The 12,731-nt window shown below is 42.9% G+C and overlaps 1 protein-coding gene across 4 annotated transcripts in view; it reads right to left on the bottom strand.

Moving 5' to 3' along the window:
- The window catches only part of TCF12 (transcription factor 12), a 1,980,472-nt gene that overhangs the window by 89,774 nt on the left and 1,877,967 nt on the right, over window positions 1-12,731 (bottom strand). For all 4 annotated transcript variants that reach the window (XM_044078972.1, XM_044078971.1, XM_044078973.1 and 1 more), the window contains one exon: window positions 566-734. In XM_044078972.1, coding sequence (XP_043934907.1) covers window positions 566-734 — 169 coding nt within the window. The remainder of the gene's footprint in view (window positions 1-565; window positions 735-12,731) is intronic.

Genomic DNA, 12,731 nt, shown 5'->3' with positions numbered 1-12,731 from the left:
ACAGGTGCATTAAGATGAAATGAGCAATCTCACGTACATGTCACAATGCTTCATGCGTTGTGTTTACATGCTGCTTAACATTTAAGTTTAAGTCAATCAAATACAAGTTCCCAAGTCATACAAATCAGTCACTTAATATTACCTCATCAGTAAAAAAATATTTTTCTGGCAAAAGTCAGAAGATGGTCATGATTTCACAAATTGCATTACTTTAGTTACACGGACCAAGTGTAATATTTCCATGAAACTATCCCAAATCTGGACCCAGTATCTTTTCCAAAAAAGTGTGCATCAGACGAAGCAGCAGGTTAACACCAAACCACAGGCTTCCATATCTACAACCAACTTCGTTTCATGCAGTAACTGTAATATGGGGGGAAAAAAAGGTTTTAGAACAGATTTAATTAAAAAATTGTTGAACCACACAAAATCTGTTATCTGATGGCACCCCCCCCCCCCAACACACACACACTCTAAGTCTATTATAGTCTCTCTCTACCTACCGGTAATTCTCTATTGATACTTTGGGCCATTACCACAACCCACAAAACATGACGTGCCTTACCTCGTTCTTCCTCTGTGCCCCATTTTCATTTCTTTTTGGGATCCTTCATCATCTGACTTCATGTCGTCTGAAGAGTTTGTTTCATGTGCGTTTTCATCTTTTTCTTTCATCTCGGTCTTGATTTCTACTGGACAGATGGATGTAGGCTGACTTAAGCCACTAGAAAGTGCTAACAAGAGACAATATATCTGTTAACATGAAATATCCTAATGTGAACTTTGCTTCACCTAGGAAATTCTGAACCAAACATGGCAGACTTTTACTATATGTGCTCACGCACACCTCAAAATCTGAAACCTTAAGTTTATACTAATGAAACACCATCTGGGAATCCAGATGTTCACATCATAACATACTCTCCTCTTTTGCTAAGACTTCAGGTAGCTACAGTTATGCATAATATACATACATGTATTTGCAAACGTATACATAATTGTATCAATAAAAAAAACGTGAGTGTGGTGTGCAGAGAATGAAACTCACTGCTCACTACTACTCAAAACACGAGCATGCCGATGCTCACTACTACTCAAAACACGAGCATGCTGAGTGGACAGTCTAACCAGCATGCCAGTTGTAAACAAAACAAATACCAATAAAAAAAAAAGTCAGGTCATAATACCACTAGGCAGAGGGACAGAGCAAAATACATGAAACACCATGTACATTCTGCAAAACTAAAAACAGAAACATGCTAGATTTTTCTTTTATTTCTGCACTAACCCTAGCAAAATCTCGGTAGTCATACCTTTCACATGCCCACATTTTCACTTTATAGTATTAGTCTGTTCCTCACAAAAAATGTAGTTTTCTGGCAAGCTACTGGGGATTGAAGTTATTAATTGACAGACATTTCAGGTTCAGGCTTTACAACCTTCAAAAAATACATTCTAACACAAAACTTCTTCAAGCAACTTTCTAAGTTACAAGAGTACTATTTACAATCTGCACCTATATCTGGACCTTTGCGCCTCTCCATTATGTTGGGCTTTGTCCAGATTTCCTGCATTAACAGTCTGCCAAAAAATAAAAACACCAGCAATGGAAATTCTCTTTACTCTGTTAGTTCTCCTGCACTGATGTACTGTGCAAGTGTGAGAAAGCAAGTCCCATACTCATGTACGGTACATCAGCAAACAAGTAAGAATGTGGAGAACGCTACAGCACTGCTAAGCAGAGACATTATTTAAAGGAGAACACTACAGCACCATTCTACAAAGACATTTAAAAGACAATTCTACAACACCATGATACAAAGACATTATTTAAAGCAGAACACTAAAGCACCCTCATACAGAGACGTTATTTAAAAGAGAACATGACAGCACCATTACACAAAGACATTATTTAAAGGAAATAGTACAGTTATGTACACTTACCATAAATGTAGATGATAGAGTGTATTCACTGTTGCAGTCATCACACTTGGGTTATCTGCCTGCAGGTAGCCCCCAGTCGGCCCAAATACCAGAGTCTTGGGATTTCTGCAACAGATGCTATCGCCTCTTCCACAACGTCAGGTCGTCAGGGGTATAAAACATGCAGCCGATGCCATTACATCAATTTTTCTTGCCCCAGATTCCAGGAGCCCCCAAAATAGGAAGCAATTACACGGTGTGGAACATCTCCAGTAAAAAGTAAATACCATAGCGATAAGATATGGCCAAAAACAAGATAGGTAGAAAGCATAGAAGAGTCAAGGGGCTGGAGGGAGGGTAACCAGGACTGCAACAGTGAATACACTCAGACATCTACATTTATGCTAAGTGTACACAACTGTACTATGTTGTGTTTTACTGTTGCAGTCATCACACTTGGGTTGATTCCCAAATCTGATGAAGGGTGGAAGCAGTCAAGTAATAGTAGGGCTAGCTAGCAGGCCTTGTAAGACTGCTGTGGCAAATCCAGCTCTGGATTCAGAAAAGACAGGTAAGTGGTAATGCTTGGTGAAGGTGTGTACAGAAAGTACAGTTGTGTTCACTTACCATAAATGTAGATGTTAGAGTGTATTCACTGTTGCAGTCCTCACATTTGGGTTATCTGCTTGCACGTACCCCTCAGTCGGCCTGATTATCTAAGTCTTGGGTTCTGCGTCAGTTGCAGTCTCATCTTCCAAGATGTCAGGTAGTCAGGAGTATAAAGCATGCAGCCAACCCCATTACATCAGTTTTTCTTGCCCCAGATGTCAGGCGCCCTCCACAATGGGAAACAATTATATACAAGGTTAACACCTCCAACAAAAAAGCAAATACACCAAAAAGCTTTAAGCATAGTAAACAAGAATAAAGGAATAGTCAATAGAAGTCAGGGGGTTGGAGGGAGGGTAACCAGGACTGCAACAGTGAATACACTCAAACATCTAAATTTATGGTAACTGTACACAACTGTACTATGTTCTTCGTGTTTCGCTGTTGCAGTCATCACATTTGGGTAGACTCCCAAAGATAAGGATGGGAGGAGGCAATTAGCATTTGGACCAGCTAAAAGGCCCTGCAAGACTGCAGTGGCAAAGCCAGCCCTGGATTTAGAAAAAATTGGCAAGTGGTAATGCTTGGTGAAGGTATGTACAGAACTCCAGGTAGCTTATAGGATGTCCCTGGTAAGGACACCACTGAGAAAGGCTGTAGAGATAGATACAGCCCTGATTGAATATACTCATCCTCTGTGAGGTAGGTTTTCCATGGTGCTTATAGCAAAAATGAATGCAATGGCCTACCCACTTAAAAATAGTTTGCTTTGAAATGGTCTTCCCCTCTGCCCCTGCAGCAAATGCTACCAGCAGCTGTTCAGATATCCTGAGAGGCTTAGTCCTGTCCAAGCAAAATCTAAGTTGTCTGTGCACATCCAAGGAGTGCAGCATTCGTTCCCCTTTGTTCTGTGGATTAGAAAAGAAGGTTGGCAAATGAATGGACTGATTAAGGGCCACACTGGATACCACCTTGGGAATAAATGAGGGATTGTTCCTGAGGGCAACTTGTCCGCATGAAAGATGATGAAAGACTCCACTGCCATGAGGGCCTGTAATTCAGACACCTTGCTGAAGTGATGGCTAGAAGGAAGGCTGTTTTCCAAGAAAGGAATTTCAACTCTACATTTGCAGCTGGATCAAAGCGAGGAAGAGTGAGCGTTTCCAATACAAAGTTAAGGTCCCAGGCTGGAGTAGGGGCTCTCCTGGGTGGTCTTAAGTTTTTGGCCCCTCTGAGGAATTGCTTCAGCAGTGGATGAGAGAAGAGGGGTGGTTCTGCGTTGTAATGTGCTGAAATGGCTGATGGAAGAAAAGGAAGGGCCCTATTGAAGCATCTCAATTAAGTATTGAAGAATATGGGATCAATTGGGTACTGCTGTGCCCATCCCCCGCATTCAGCTCCAGGAACAGAATCTTTTCCATTTTTCAGCATAGGATTTCCTAGTAGTAGGCCTCTTTGCCTCCAGAATGACATCCATCATTTGCTTACTGAGAGATGGTAAAGGAGAGGTCAGGTAATTAGCCAGGCTGCAAGGTTCAGGGTTTGAAACTGTGGGTGCAGAATCTGGCCCTCCTGCTGGGACAGCAGGGGAGGGATCTGAGGCAGGTGCCACAGTGCCAGCAGTGACGCACTGCGCAAGAGGGGGTACCAGTGCTGGCATGGCCAGTCCGGTGCAATCAGTATTGTCCTTGGTTTGTCCTGTTTGATCTTTAGTAGCACTTTGGAGAGGAGAGACAGAGGGAGAAAGGCATAAACTGATAAGTTTTTCCAGGTGAAGGACAGGGCATCCACTTTCCAAGCTTGTTTGTGAGGAGTCCTTGTGCAGAATTTGTCCAATTGGTAGTTCCGCGGGGAGGCAAACAGGTCTACCTCTGGGCTCCCCCATTTGCTTCTCAACATGTTGAATACCTTTGGTTCCAGTTTCCACTTGTGTGGGTTTAAGAGATTTCTGCTTGGGTCACCTACCAGTGTATTTAGCTTTCCTGGCAGGAATTGAGCCTGTAGGTGCACTTGGTAGCTCAAGGCTGTGTTCCACAGAGCCATGGCTAGTCTAAGAGAGAGTATGAATGGGTTCTCCTCCTGCTTGTTTATGTACCACAACAGTGGTGTTGTCCGTCTTTACCAATAATTGTCCTGGATGAATGTGGTCCTTGAAGGCTGTCAGAGCATTCTGTACAGCTAACATTTCTTTTTGATTGATATGCAGGTGCATTTGACTTGGGTTTCATTTGCCCTGAGTGCACTGCCCTGCCAAGTGAGTCCCCCCAATGCATAGTCTGATGCATCTGTTGTTAAGGTTTGGCCGGCAGGGGGTAGAGTGAATGGCAGTCCCTTGTTTTGGTGGCAGGCCTCTGCCCACCAAAGGAACTCTTATCTTTAGACAAGGCATGATAGGAATCATTGATTCTAGATCCTGAGAATGTTGACACCATAGGCTTTTAGATACCATTGTAGTTTCCTCATATGCAGTTTTGCATATGGAATTAGTAGAATGCAAGAGCCCATGAAACCTAGGGCTTGCAGTATTTTACTTGCAGATAGATGGGTCTTTGTGGCCAGTAGATTGAAGAAGGCTGTCAAATGAACTTGTTTCTCTGGCGTGAGGAAGGCCATCTGGGAAGTTGTATTCAAGCTTGCTCCCAGGAATACAATTTGTTGGCAGGGTACAAGATTTGATTTCTTTTCGTTTATGGTGTACCCCAGAGAAGTTAGCAATTTCTTTACAGATGCCAGATTTAATAGTATGTCCTGGCTTTCTGCCTGATTTAGACAATCATCCTGGTATGGGTATATCTGAATATTTCTTTGCCTGCAAAATGCAATGACTGGAGCTAGGCACTTTGTGAATACCCTGGGTGCAGTAGATAAGCCAAAGGGCAGTGCAGAGAACTGATAGTGCATGTAGCCTGCTCTGAAGTGTAGATATCTTCTGCAAGATTCCCTTATTGGGATGTGCAGGTAGGTGTCCTTTAAATCCAGTGTTGCCAACCAGGCATTTTTGCCTAGCATGGGAAGCAGCTGATGAAGAGTTAGCATCTTGAATTTTGGGATTACCAAAAAATGTTTAGGATAGACAGGTCCAGGACACGATGCCAGGAATTCTCTTTCCTGAGTACCAGGAAAAATGTCTTGCGTAAAAACCTTGCCCCCATTCTTCTTCTGGGACAGGTTAAAAAGCCCTGATGTTTAAAACATAGAACCTGCTTTTGAGCCTCTGCCCACTGATTTGGGGGTAGGTCTGGCCAACCGTTTGGGTTTGGTAAGGAGTGGAAGTGGAATCTGTATCCTTGGGAAACTATACTTAGAACCCATTTGTCCTGGGTAATTATTTCCCAATTCTTTGCATGCAGGGCAATCTTTCCCCCTAAAGAAACAGTCAGGTAAGCAGGGCTTGGAAGGTTTAAAGTCAAGTCATTCAGTTTACCATAGGGGGAGTTTTACTGCTCCCTGCTTTGGAAGTGGGGGCCCCCCACTGCTTAGTCCCGTGAGCACCCTGGGACTGAAGCCTGGGTGTTCTGCTGGTTCTGGGTTTGGACTGAGAAGGCCTGGAAGAGGCAAGAAAGGACCAATTCTTGGAGGTCCAATGCCTACTAAATATGGGAGGCTGCACTTGCAGGAAATCTTTAACAGTTTGCATAGATTTAGCTTTTTCCTCCATCTTTTTAAGTACTACTTCTGCTTTGATGCCAAAGAGGTGGTCATGGTTTAAGGGAGCATCCAGTAATTTAGCTTTAACATGATCAGGCAAAGATTGCTCCTTAAGCCAAGCATGCCTTCTGAGCACAGACCCAGTAACAGCAGCCCTGCAAGAGGCCTCTAATGAATCAAAACCACACTGCAAAGTATGTTTTCCAACTTGTTCAGCAGAATGCATTAAATCCTGTAATTCTTTATTTTCCACACAGTCAGGAATCAACATCATTTTCTGTATAAGCAGTCCAATAACATGTTGTTGATACTTTAAAATATGAAACTGGCAGTTTAAAGCCCTAATGGCCAAGGTTGCAGAAGTGTAAACCTTGTTACCCCATCTATCCACCGCCCTGGAGTCTTTACCAGAAGGGGTAGGATTTTTAGCATTAGAAGCCTTAATGCCCTTGGGCCCCTGCGAAATAGTCTCTGGATCTGCAATAGGATTTTTAAAAAGGAACTTGTGGGACTCAGGGACCCTGTAGTATCTGTCATGTTTTCTGGGAGCAGGAGGCAGGGACCAAACTAAATTCCGAAAAAGCAACAACAACAATGTCTAGTACAGGAGGAATAGCTAAAGGCCTATGCTGAGGTAAGAGAAGGAAATCCCTAAGCCTCTTTTTTGAATCAGAAAAATCCTTGCTTTCCCAGTGGAAATGCTCCCTTATGTAAGGTTTCCCCAAAAGAAAAATCCTCAGGAGGGGAAGCCGAGGGAATAGAGTCCTCTGCATCAGAATCTTCATAAGTAGATAAGGGCAAATCCACATCATCAGAAGAATCAGAAAAAACAGAATCCTGATCAGAAGATTCATAATCAACTTCAGTCCTAGGCCTCTTAGAAGGGGGGGTTTGGCTACCCCTAGTTATTAGATCTTCAGCCATTCTTATTCATTTGTTTTTTAGGCATAGAGGCCTGAGCATGTGGCCTGGGCATCGTTTTTTTAGGCATGGATCGAGATTTAGGCCTAAGTAAAGAAGGAGTCATCGGTTTAATATGCAAGTCCGTAGACCTGAATACACCCTCTCAGAAGTCGTTGCCTGCATAGCGGCTCCGGACCCATCCAAGGTAGAGACATCCGCGGGTTCCACAGATGAAGCATCTCACGGCATACCGGACTCCGAATGGGTCTCAGTAGTGGCCTGCGAATCAGAAATAGCGGGGATCAGGGGCTGCGAAGGCGCCTCACTGAGTACCGGCTAACCGGCGACTGGCTTAGGAGAAGCTTTGTCGGCAGTTTTGGACCTCGGCGGCCTGTCTATCTTTGCATTTTTTCGGAATCTCAGTAGTCGGATGGCTAACCGATGACATTTCTGGATAATTAAACCGAGAACCAAAATATTTAGAGGCGAAAATATACCGATGACAGATAGTGCACTGATTAAATAAAGCACAAAACCGACAGCAAGGTATGTCGTGGTCAGGGCCTAGGCAAGGAATACAGTACGAATGAAAATCTTTATGAGGTATTTGCTTTCCACACATAATGAAATTATTAACTTTTACTGACATCGGTAAGGAGCAAGAAAAAGTTTCCCCAACGGGGTACTTAGCTTTAGATGAAGACTTTGGTTCTGAAACTCGAAAACGAAAATTTCAGGAGTCAGCCGACTGGCACTTGCGAACTCCTTCTGCTTCGGGCACCGCACGGCAAGAAAGACTGATGTAATGGCATCGGCTGCATGTTTTATACCCCTGACGTCATGGAAGAAGGGACAGCAACCGACGCAGGACCTAAGACTTTGTTAATTGGGCCGATTGAGGGTTACCTGCAAGCAGATAACCCAAATGTAATGACTGCAACAGTGAAACACGAAGAACATCATCATCTACAATATCCAAGACAGGGGGTAATAGCTACAGGCCTGTGCTGAGGCAAGTCTAAACATTCTCTCTTTTTGGACTGTGGGTAGTCCTGGCATTCCCAGGAGAAATGCTCTCTTAAGGTATGCAAGGTTTCACCAAAAGAAAAGTCCTCTGGAGGGGAGGCAGAGGGAAAGGAATCCTCTGCATCCGAATCCTCATAGGTAGATAAGGGTATTGTCCTGGTAACTAGATTATTCGGACTCATGGTCTGTTGAATCAGAAGGGAACTCAATTCTTTGTCTTTTAGAGGGGGAAAACTGGCTTACCCGAATTAGAGTTATAAGGTCTTCAGCCATTCTAAGCATTTGTTTCTGTAGCATGGGAGCTTCAGCATGCACTTTGGTTGTCCATTTTCTAGGACTAGTGCGAACTCCGGGCCTGAGAAACTCTGTCATTTTAGTCTGAAATGAAGTAGTCTGTTTAATACGAACATTGGAAGGTTGGAATACACCCTCAGAAGCCAGTGCCTGCACAGCGGCTCTGGACCCATCCAAGGTAGAGACATCCACAGGTTCCATAATCAAAGAAGCTCGTGGCATACCGGACTCCGAATGGGTCTCAGCAGAGGCCTGCGAATCTGTAAAAGCAGGTATCAGAGGCTGCAAAAGCACCTCACTGAGTACTGGTGGACTGGCGACTAGCTTAACAAATGTCATTGGCAGTTTTGGATCTATGCAGTAAATAATCAGCCTTTGCAAGTCTCGAACCCAGGGCCCTGCACACCATAGCCACAGTGATTTACCACTTCGGCATATCAGCTGTTTATCCTTATGTTTTTTCAGAAGATCAGAGTGAAAGGGAAGATCTACAAGAGGATAGTGAGACCAGCTATGTTATATGGGTTGGAGACAGTGGCATTGACAAAAAGCCAGGAGTTTGAGCTGGATGTGGCAGAATTAAAGATGTTAAGATTTGCACTGGGTGTTACAAGGGTGGACAGGATTAGGAATAAGTATATTAGAGGGTCATCCCAGGTTGGAAGGTTTGGAGACAAAGCCAGAGAGGCACGATTACGTTGGTTTGGACATGTGCTGAGGAGGGATGCCGAGTATATTGGGAAAAAGATGCTAAGGATGAAGCTACCAGGTAACAGGAAAAGAGGAAGGCCTAAGATAAGGTTTATGGATGTAGTGAGAGAGGACATGCAGGTGGTTGGTGTGACAGTGCAAGATGCAGAGGACAGGAAGAAATGGAAACAGGTGATCTGCTGTGGCGACCCCTAGCGGGAACAGCCGAAAGAAGATGATGGTAGTCAGATGGCTTATTGAAGCCATTTTGGAATACGGAGAATGAGAGCGAAAGAATTTAGCAACAAAGATAGCCAGACTATGAATAGTTTGGGCGATAAACAAGGCACAAAACCAACAGCGAGGGACGTCTGGGTCTGGGCCTAAACAGGTGATGCAGTAAGAATGAAAATTTCTGGGAGGTATTTGCTTTCCACAGGCATGACAACTGTTAATTTGTTCTGACACTGGTTAAAGCAAGAATAAAGAATCCCCAACGGGGTACTTAGCTTTAGAAGTCTTCAGGTCTGAAACTTGAAAAACAAAAATTTCAGGTAGTGGCCAACCGGTACTTGCCAACCGCTTCTGCTTTGGGCTCCCGCGTGGCGAGAAAAGCTGATGTAATGGCATTAGCTGCATGTTTTATACCCCTGACGTCATAGAAGAGGTGATAGTATCCGATGCAGAAATCCCAAGACTCTGGTATTCGGGCCGACTGAGGGCTACCTGCAGGCAGATAACCCAAGTGTGATGACTGCAACAGTGAAACATGAAGATCATCACTACAGCACCATTATACAGAGACAAAGGAGAATATGACAGCACCATTATAGAAAGATGTTTTTTAAAGGAGAACGTGACAGCATCATTATACAAAGATGTTATTTAGAGGAGAACACTAAAGCACCATTATACAAAGACATTATTTAAAGGAGAACATAACAGCACCCTTATACAGAGACATAATTTAAAAAGGGTAAGCAAGTTCTTTCTTAAGTAATGCCATTGTATAACAGTAATAATTCACTGCTGTTTGTATTTCAGGAATTTCCCACAGATGGCTTTGTTTAATCACTCATGCGTTGCCCTTGTGATCAAACCACACCAACCACAGGTAAATCCTGATATACCCACACACAGTTGTTGACTACTGCTTAAATAAGACACAGTCTGAGGTGGGAAGAATGACAGAAGAATTTGACAGGGCTGGAAGAATTTTATTTGTTAAATGGCTGGATGAACTTGTCCGAGATCCTTTCCATCACAACATAGGCCATCAGGCAAGTCAAGCTACAAGCAGAAATCTAAAAGTACAATTATATGCACACACACAAAGATAGATAAAATGATGTGAATGTATACTGCAATTACATTTACTATATAAAGATATAAGGGAACATATAGTACACGCACTTAAGCCAAAAATGAAATAAAAAGAGGAACTGAAGAAGCAATGAAAATGCACTAAGTAATGAACATTTTCATAACTTTTTTTACACAATAAATGAAGCTACATAATACACTAACTTTATATGGTGTTTATAAACATGGGGGGGGGGGGGACAAAGTAATTATTACAATGTAGTGCATGTAGCACAAGGATTATGCTTAGAAACTGGGAAAAATAGTTGTTTTGCATGGCTTTCAGCCATTACACTGTAGTCTTGGCCTGCAAAAATAGACTGGTCAGCACTGAACAGTATCGAGAAGCTGAAACAGCCCCGAAACTGACTACCACAATAAGGGCAGAGTTTAGTTCTCTAAGAAAACTGGACCAACAAAGCAATGACTGCCCATCAATACAAACGTCTGTTTGGTTGTTTAAAAGACTGTGCATTTGATTACAGTCACAACAGATACGAAAACAACTCTAAATGCAAGTCCAACTCTTCAACATAGGTGTCAGACACTGAAATTTCTCTCTACAAAGTTCAGAGAGGTATGGGGGGGGGGGGGGAGCAAAATTAGTAATTTTTGCCCTCTTACTGCTACAGCCAACAAAATCTGCCCTCATATCAGGTTACAGCTATTCAACATTCTGTCTTACAGTAAAACTGACGCATATTTTTTTACAGTCTTCTTTTGAAAGACACAAACAATGAGCACTTCAACCCTAAGAAGTCCACAGCTCCTACATCACCTACAACGTTAAAGTTGTAGAACAACAGCTGAAGAATGAAAAGATGCGAGTATCGAGCAGTCCTATCTACTGGTGCAGAGTGTCCTACCCATTACTGTAGCCCGACTACCTCTTACCAGGTCGCCATGTCGTCTACTGCATACAAAACCCAGCAAATAATCCAGGAATGCAGGTGGAATCAGGCTGTTGGAAAAGTCTGTTACATACAGAGAAAAACTGAAGGAATGATTTAAAAGAAAAATATGTTTGTACATCAATAAAATGCTGTGTGGACCCTAAAGCCTTAGGATGCTAAGTTATGACAATATAACAGAATCATACTAAAGGAAAGACTAGAACACCAGTGTTAAATGGATAGAAACAGTCACACTGATGTGATGACTTGTATACCAGCTCTAAAATGGAGAGAAACAGTCATATCAATGAAATGACACACAACACCGAATTTCTGTCCCTCTTAAATGTACTCGCACTAGATGAAGTGTATGAACATGTGAATAAAGACGCAAAACCTTCTCCCAATTACACCCAGTGCAGACAAATATAGTGGAGAAGGGGCTACAGATTGAGACCACTGTCAAAGCATCAGGCCCTGGCATAGTGGCCTATAGCAACCGCTCAATCCTGGAAGGCCCATCCACAAATACCACCTCACAGTCTTCAAGAGATGGCTTGCATAAAATGCAAGACTGCTGTGGACACTCAAGATCAGCCACCCAAAGGACCCTGAAGACTGAAATCTGCCCCATGAAAGACTTTACGGAAATTAAGAGTGCTGAATGTGAACAGTGACTTGGATATATACATGAAAGTACTAAATATTTCCTGTGCAAGTACATCCTCATTCAACGATACCCACAAAACTGTTTTTTTTTTTTTTGTAAGAGAGTTCTAAGGGATGCTGGCACACCGCTAACCCTTGCCTAATTCTTAAGCAGGGATGCTAGCTCGCTTTCAAAAAGTACATAAAGTATAAATTACTATCAGACTAACAGATGAGGTAATAATTCAGCAGAATTAAGCTAATGTAAAAGCTCATTTATAAGGTTACAGCTTACAGATTTATAGATGTGTACTAGGCTAACAAACACTGCAACCTTAAGCCTAGTCATGCATCCCAAATCTGACAAGTTCTGGTATTCTTGATAAGTGCAAGCAGGGGCTTGAGAGATGAAACAATTATAAGCAGGGGCCTGGGAAATGAACCACTTACCCTGTTGTCCATTACAGACCCATACAAGTGCCAGATCAGGGATGAATCTTCTACTCACCATCCAGTTGGTCAAGTTACACTTGAACTACATTGAGGAGGACAGACCTAAACTCACATAGCTTGGTTTACCCTGGTGGTGATGAGGGATGGCAACAAAAAAGACTGCCCCCCCCAAAAAAAAAAATACCCAGCAGTCCTGTGCACCTGGAAAGCCATAATGATGCTCATTAAATTTTTCCATTCCCAAGCAGTGTCAAGGAAATTCTTCAGAAATGCTGCTTAGGT

The sequence above is a fragment of the Protopterus annectens genome, chromosome 7.part1, assembly GCF_019279795.1.
Source record: "Protopterus annectens isolate FY-2018-M chromosome 7.part1, PAN1.0, whole genome shotgun sequence".
NCBI classification, from domain to species: domain Eukaryota; kingdom Metazoa; phylum Chordata; order Ceratodontiformes; family Protopteridae; genus Protopterus; species Protopterus annectens.
This window is presented reverse-complemented; position numbering and strand designations above follow the sequence as displayed.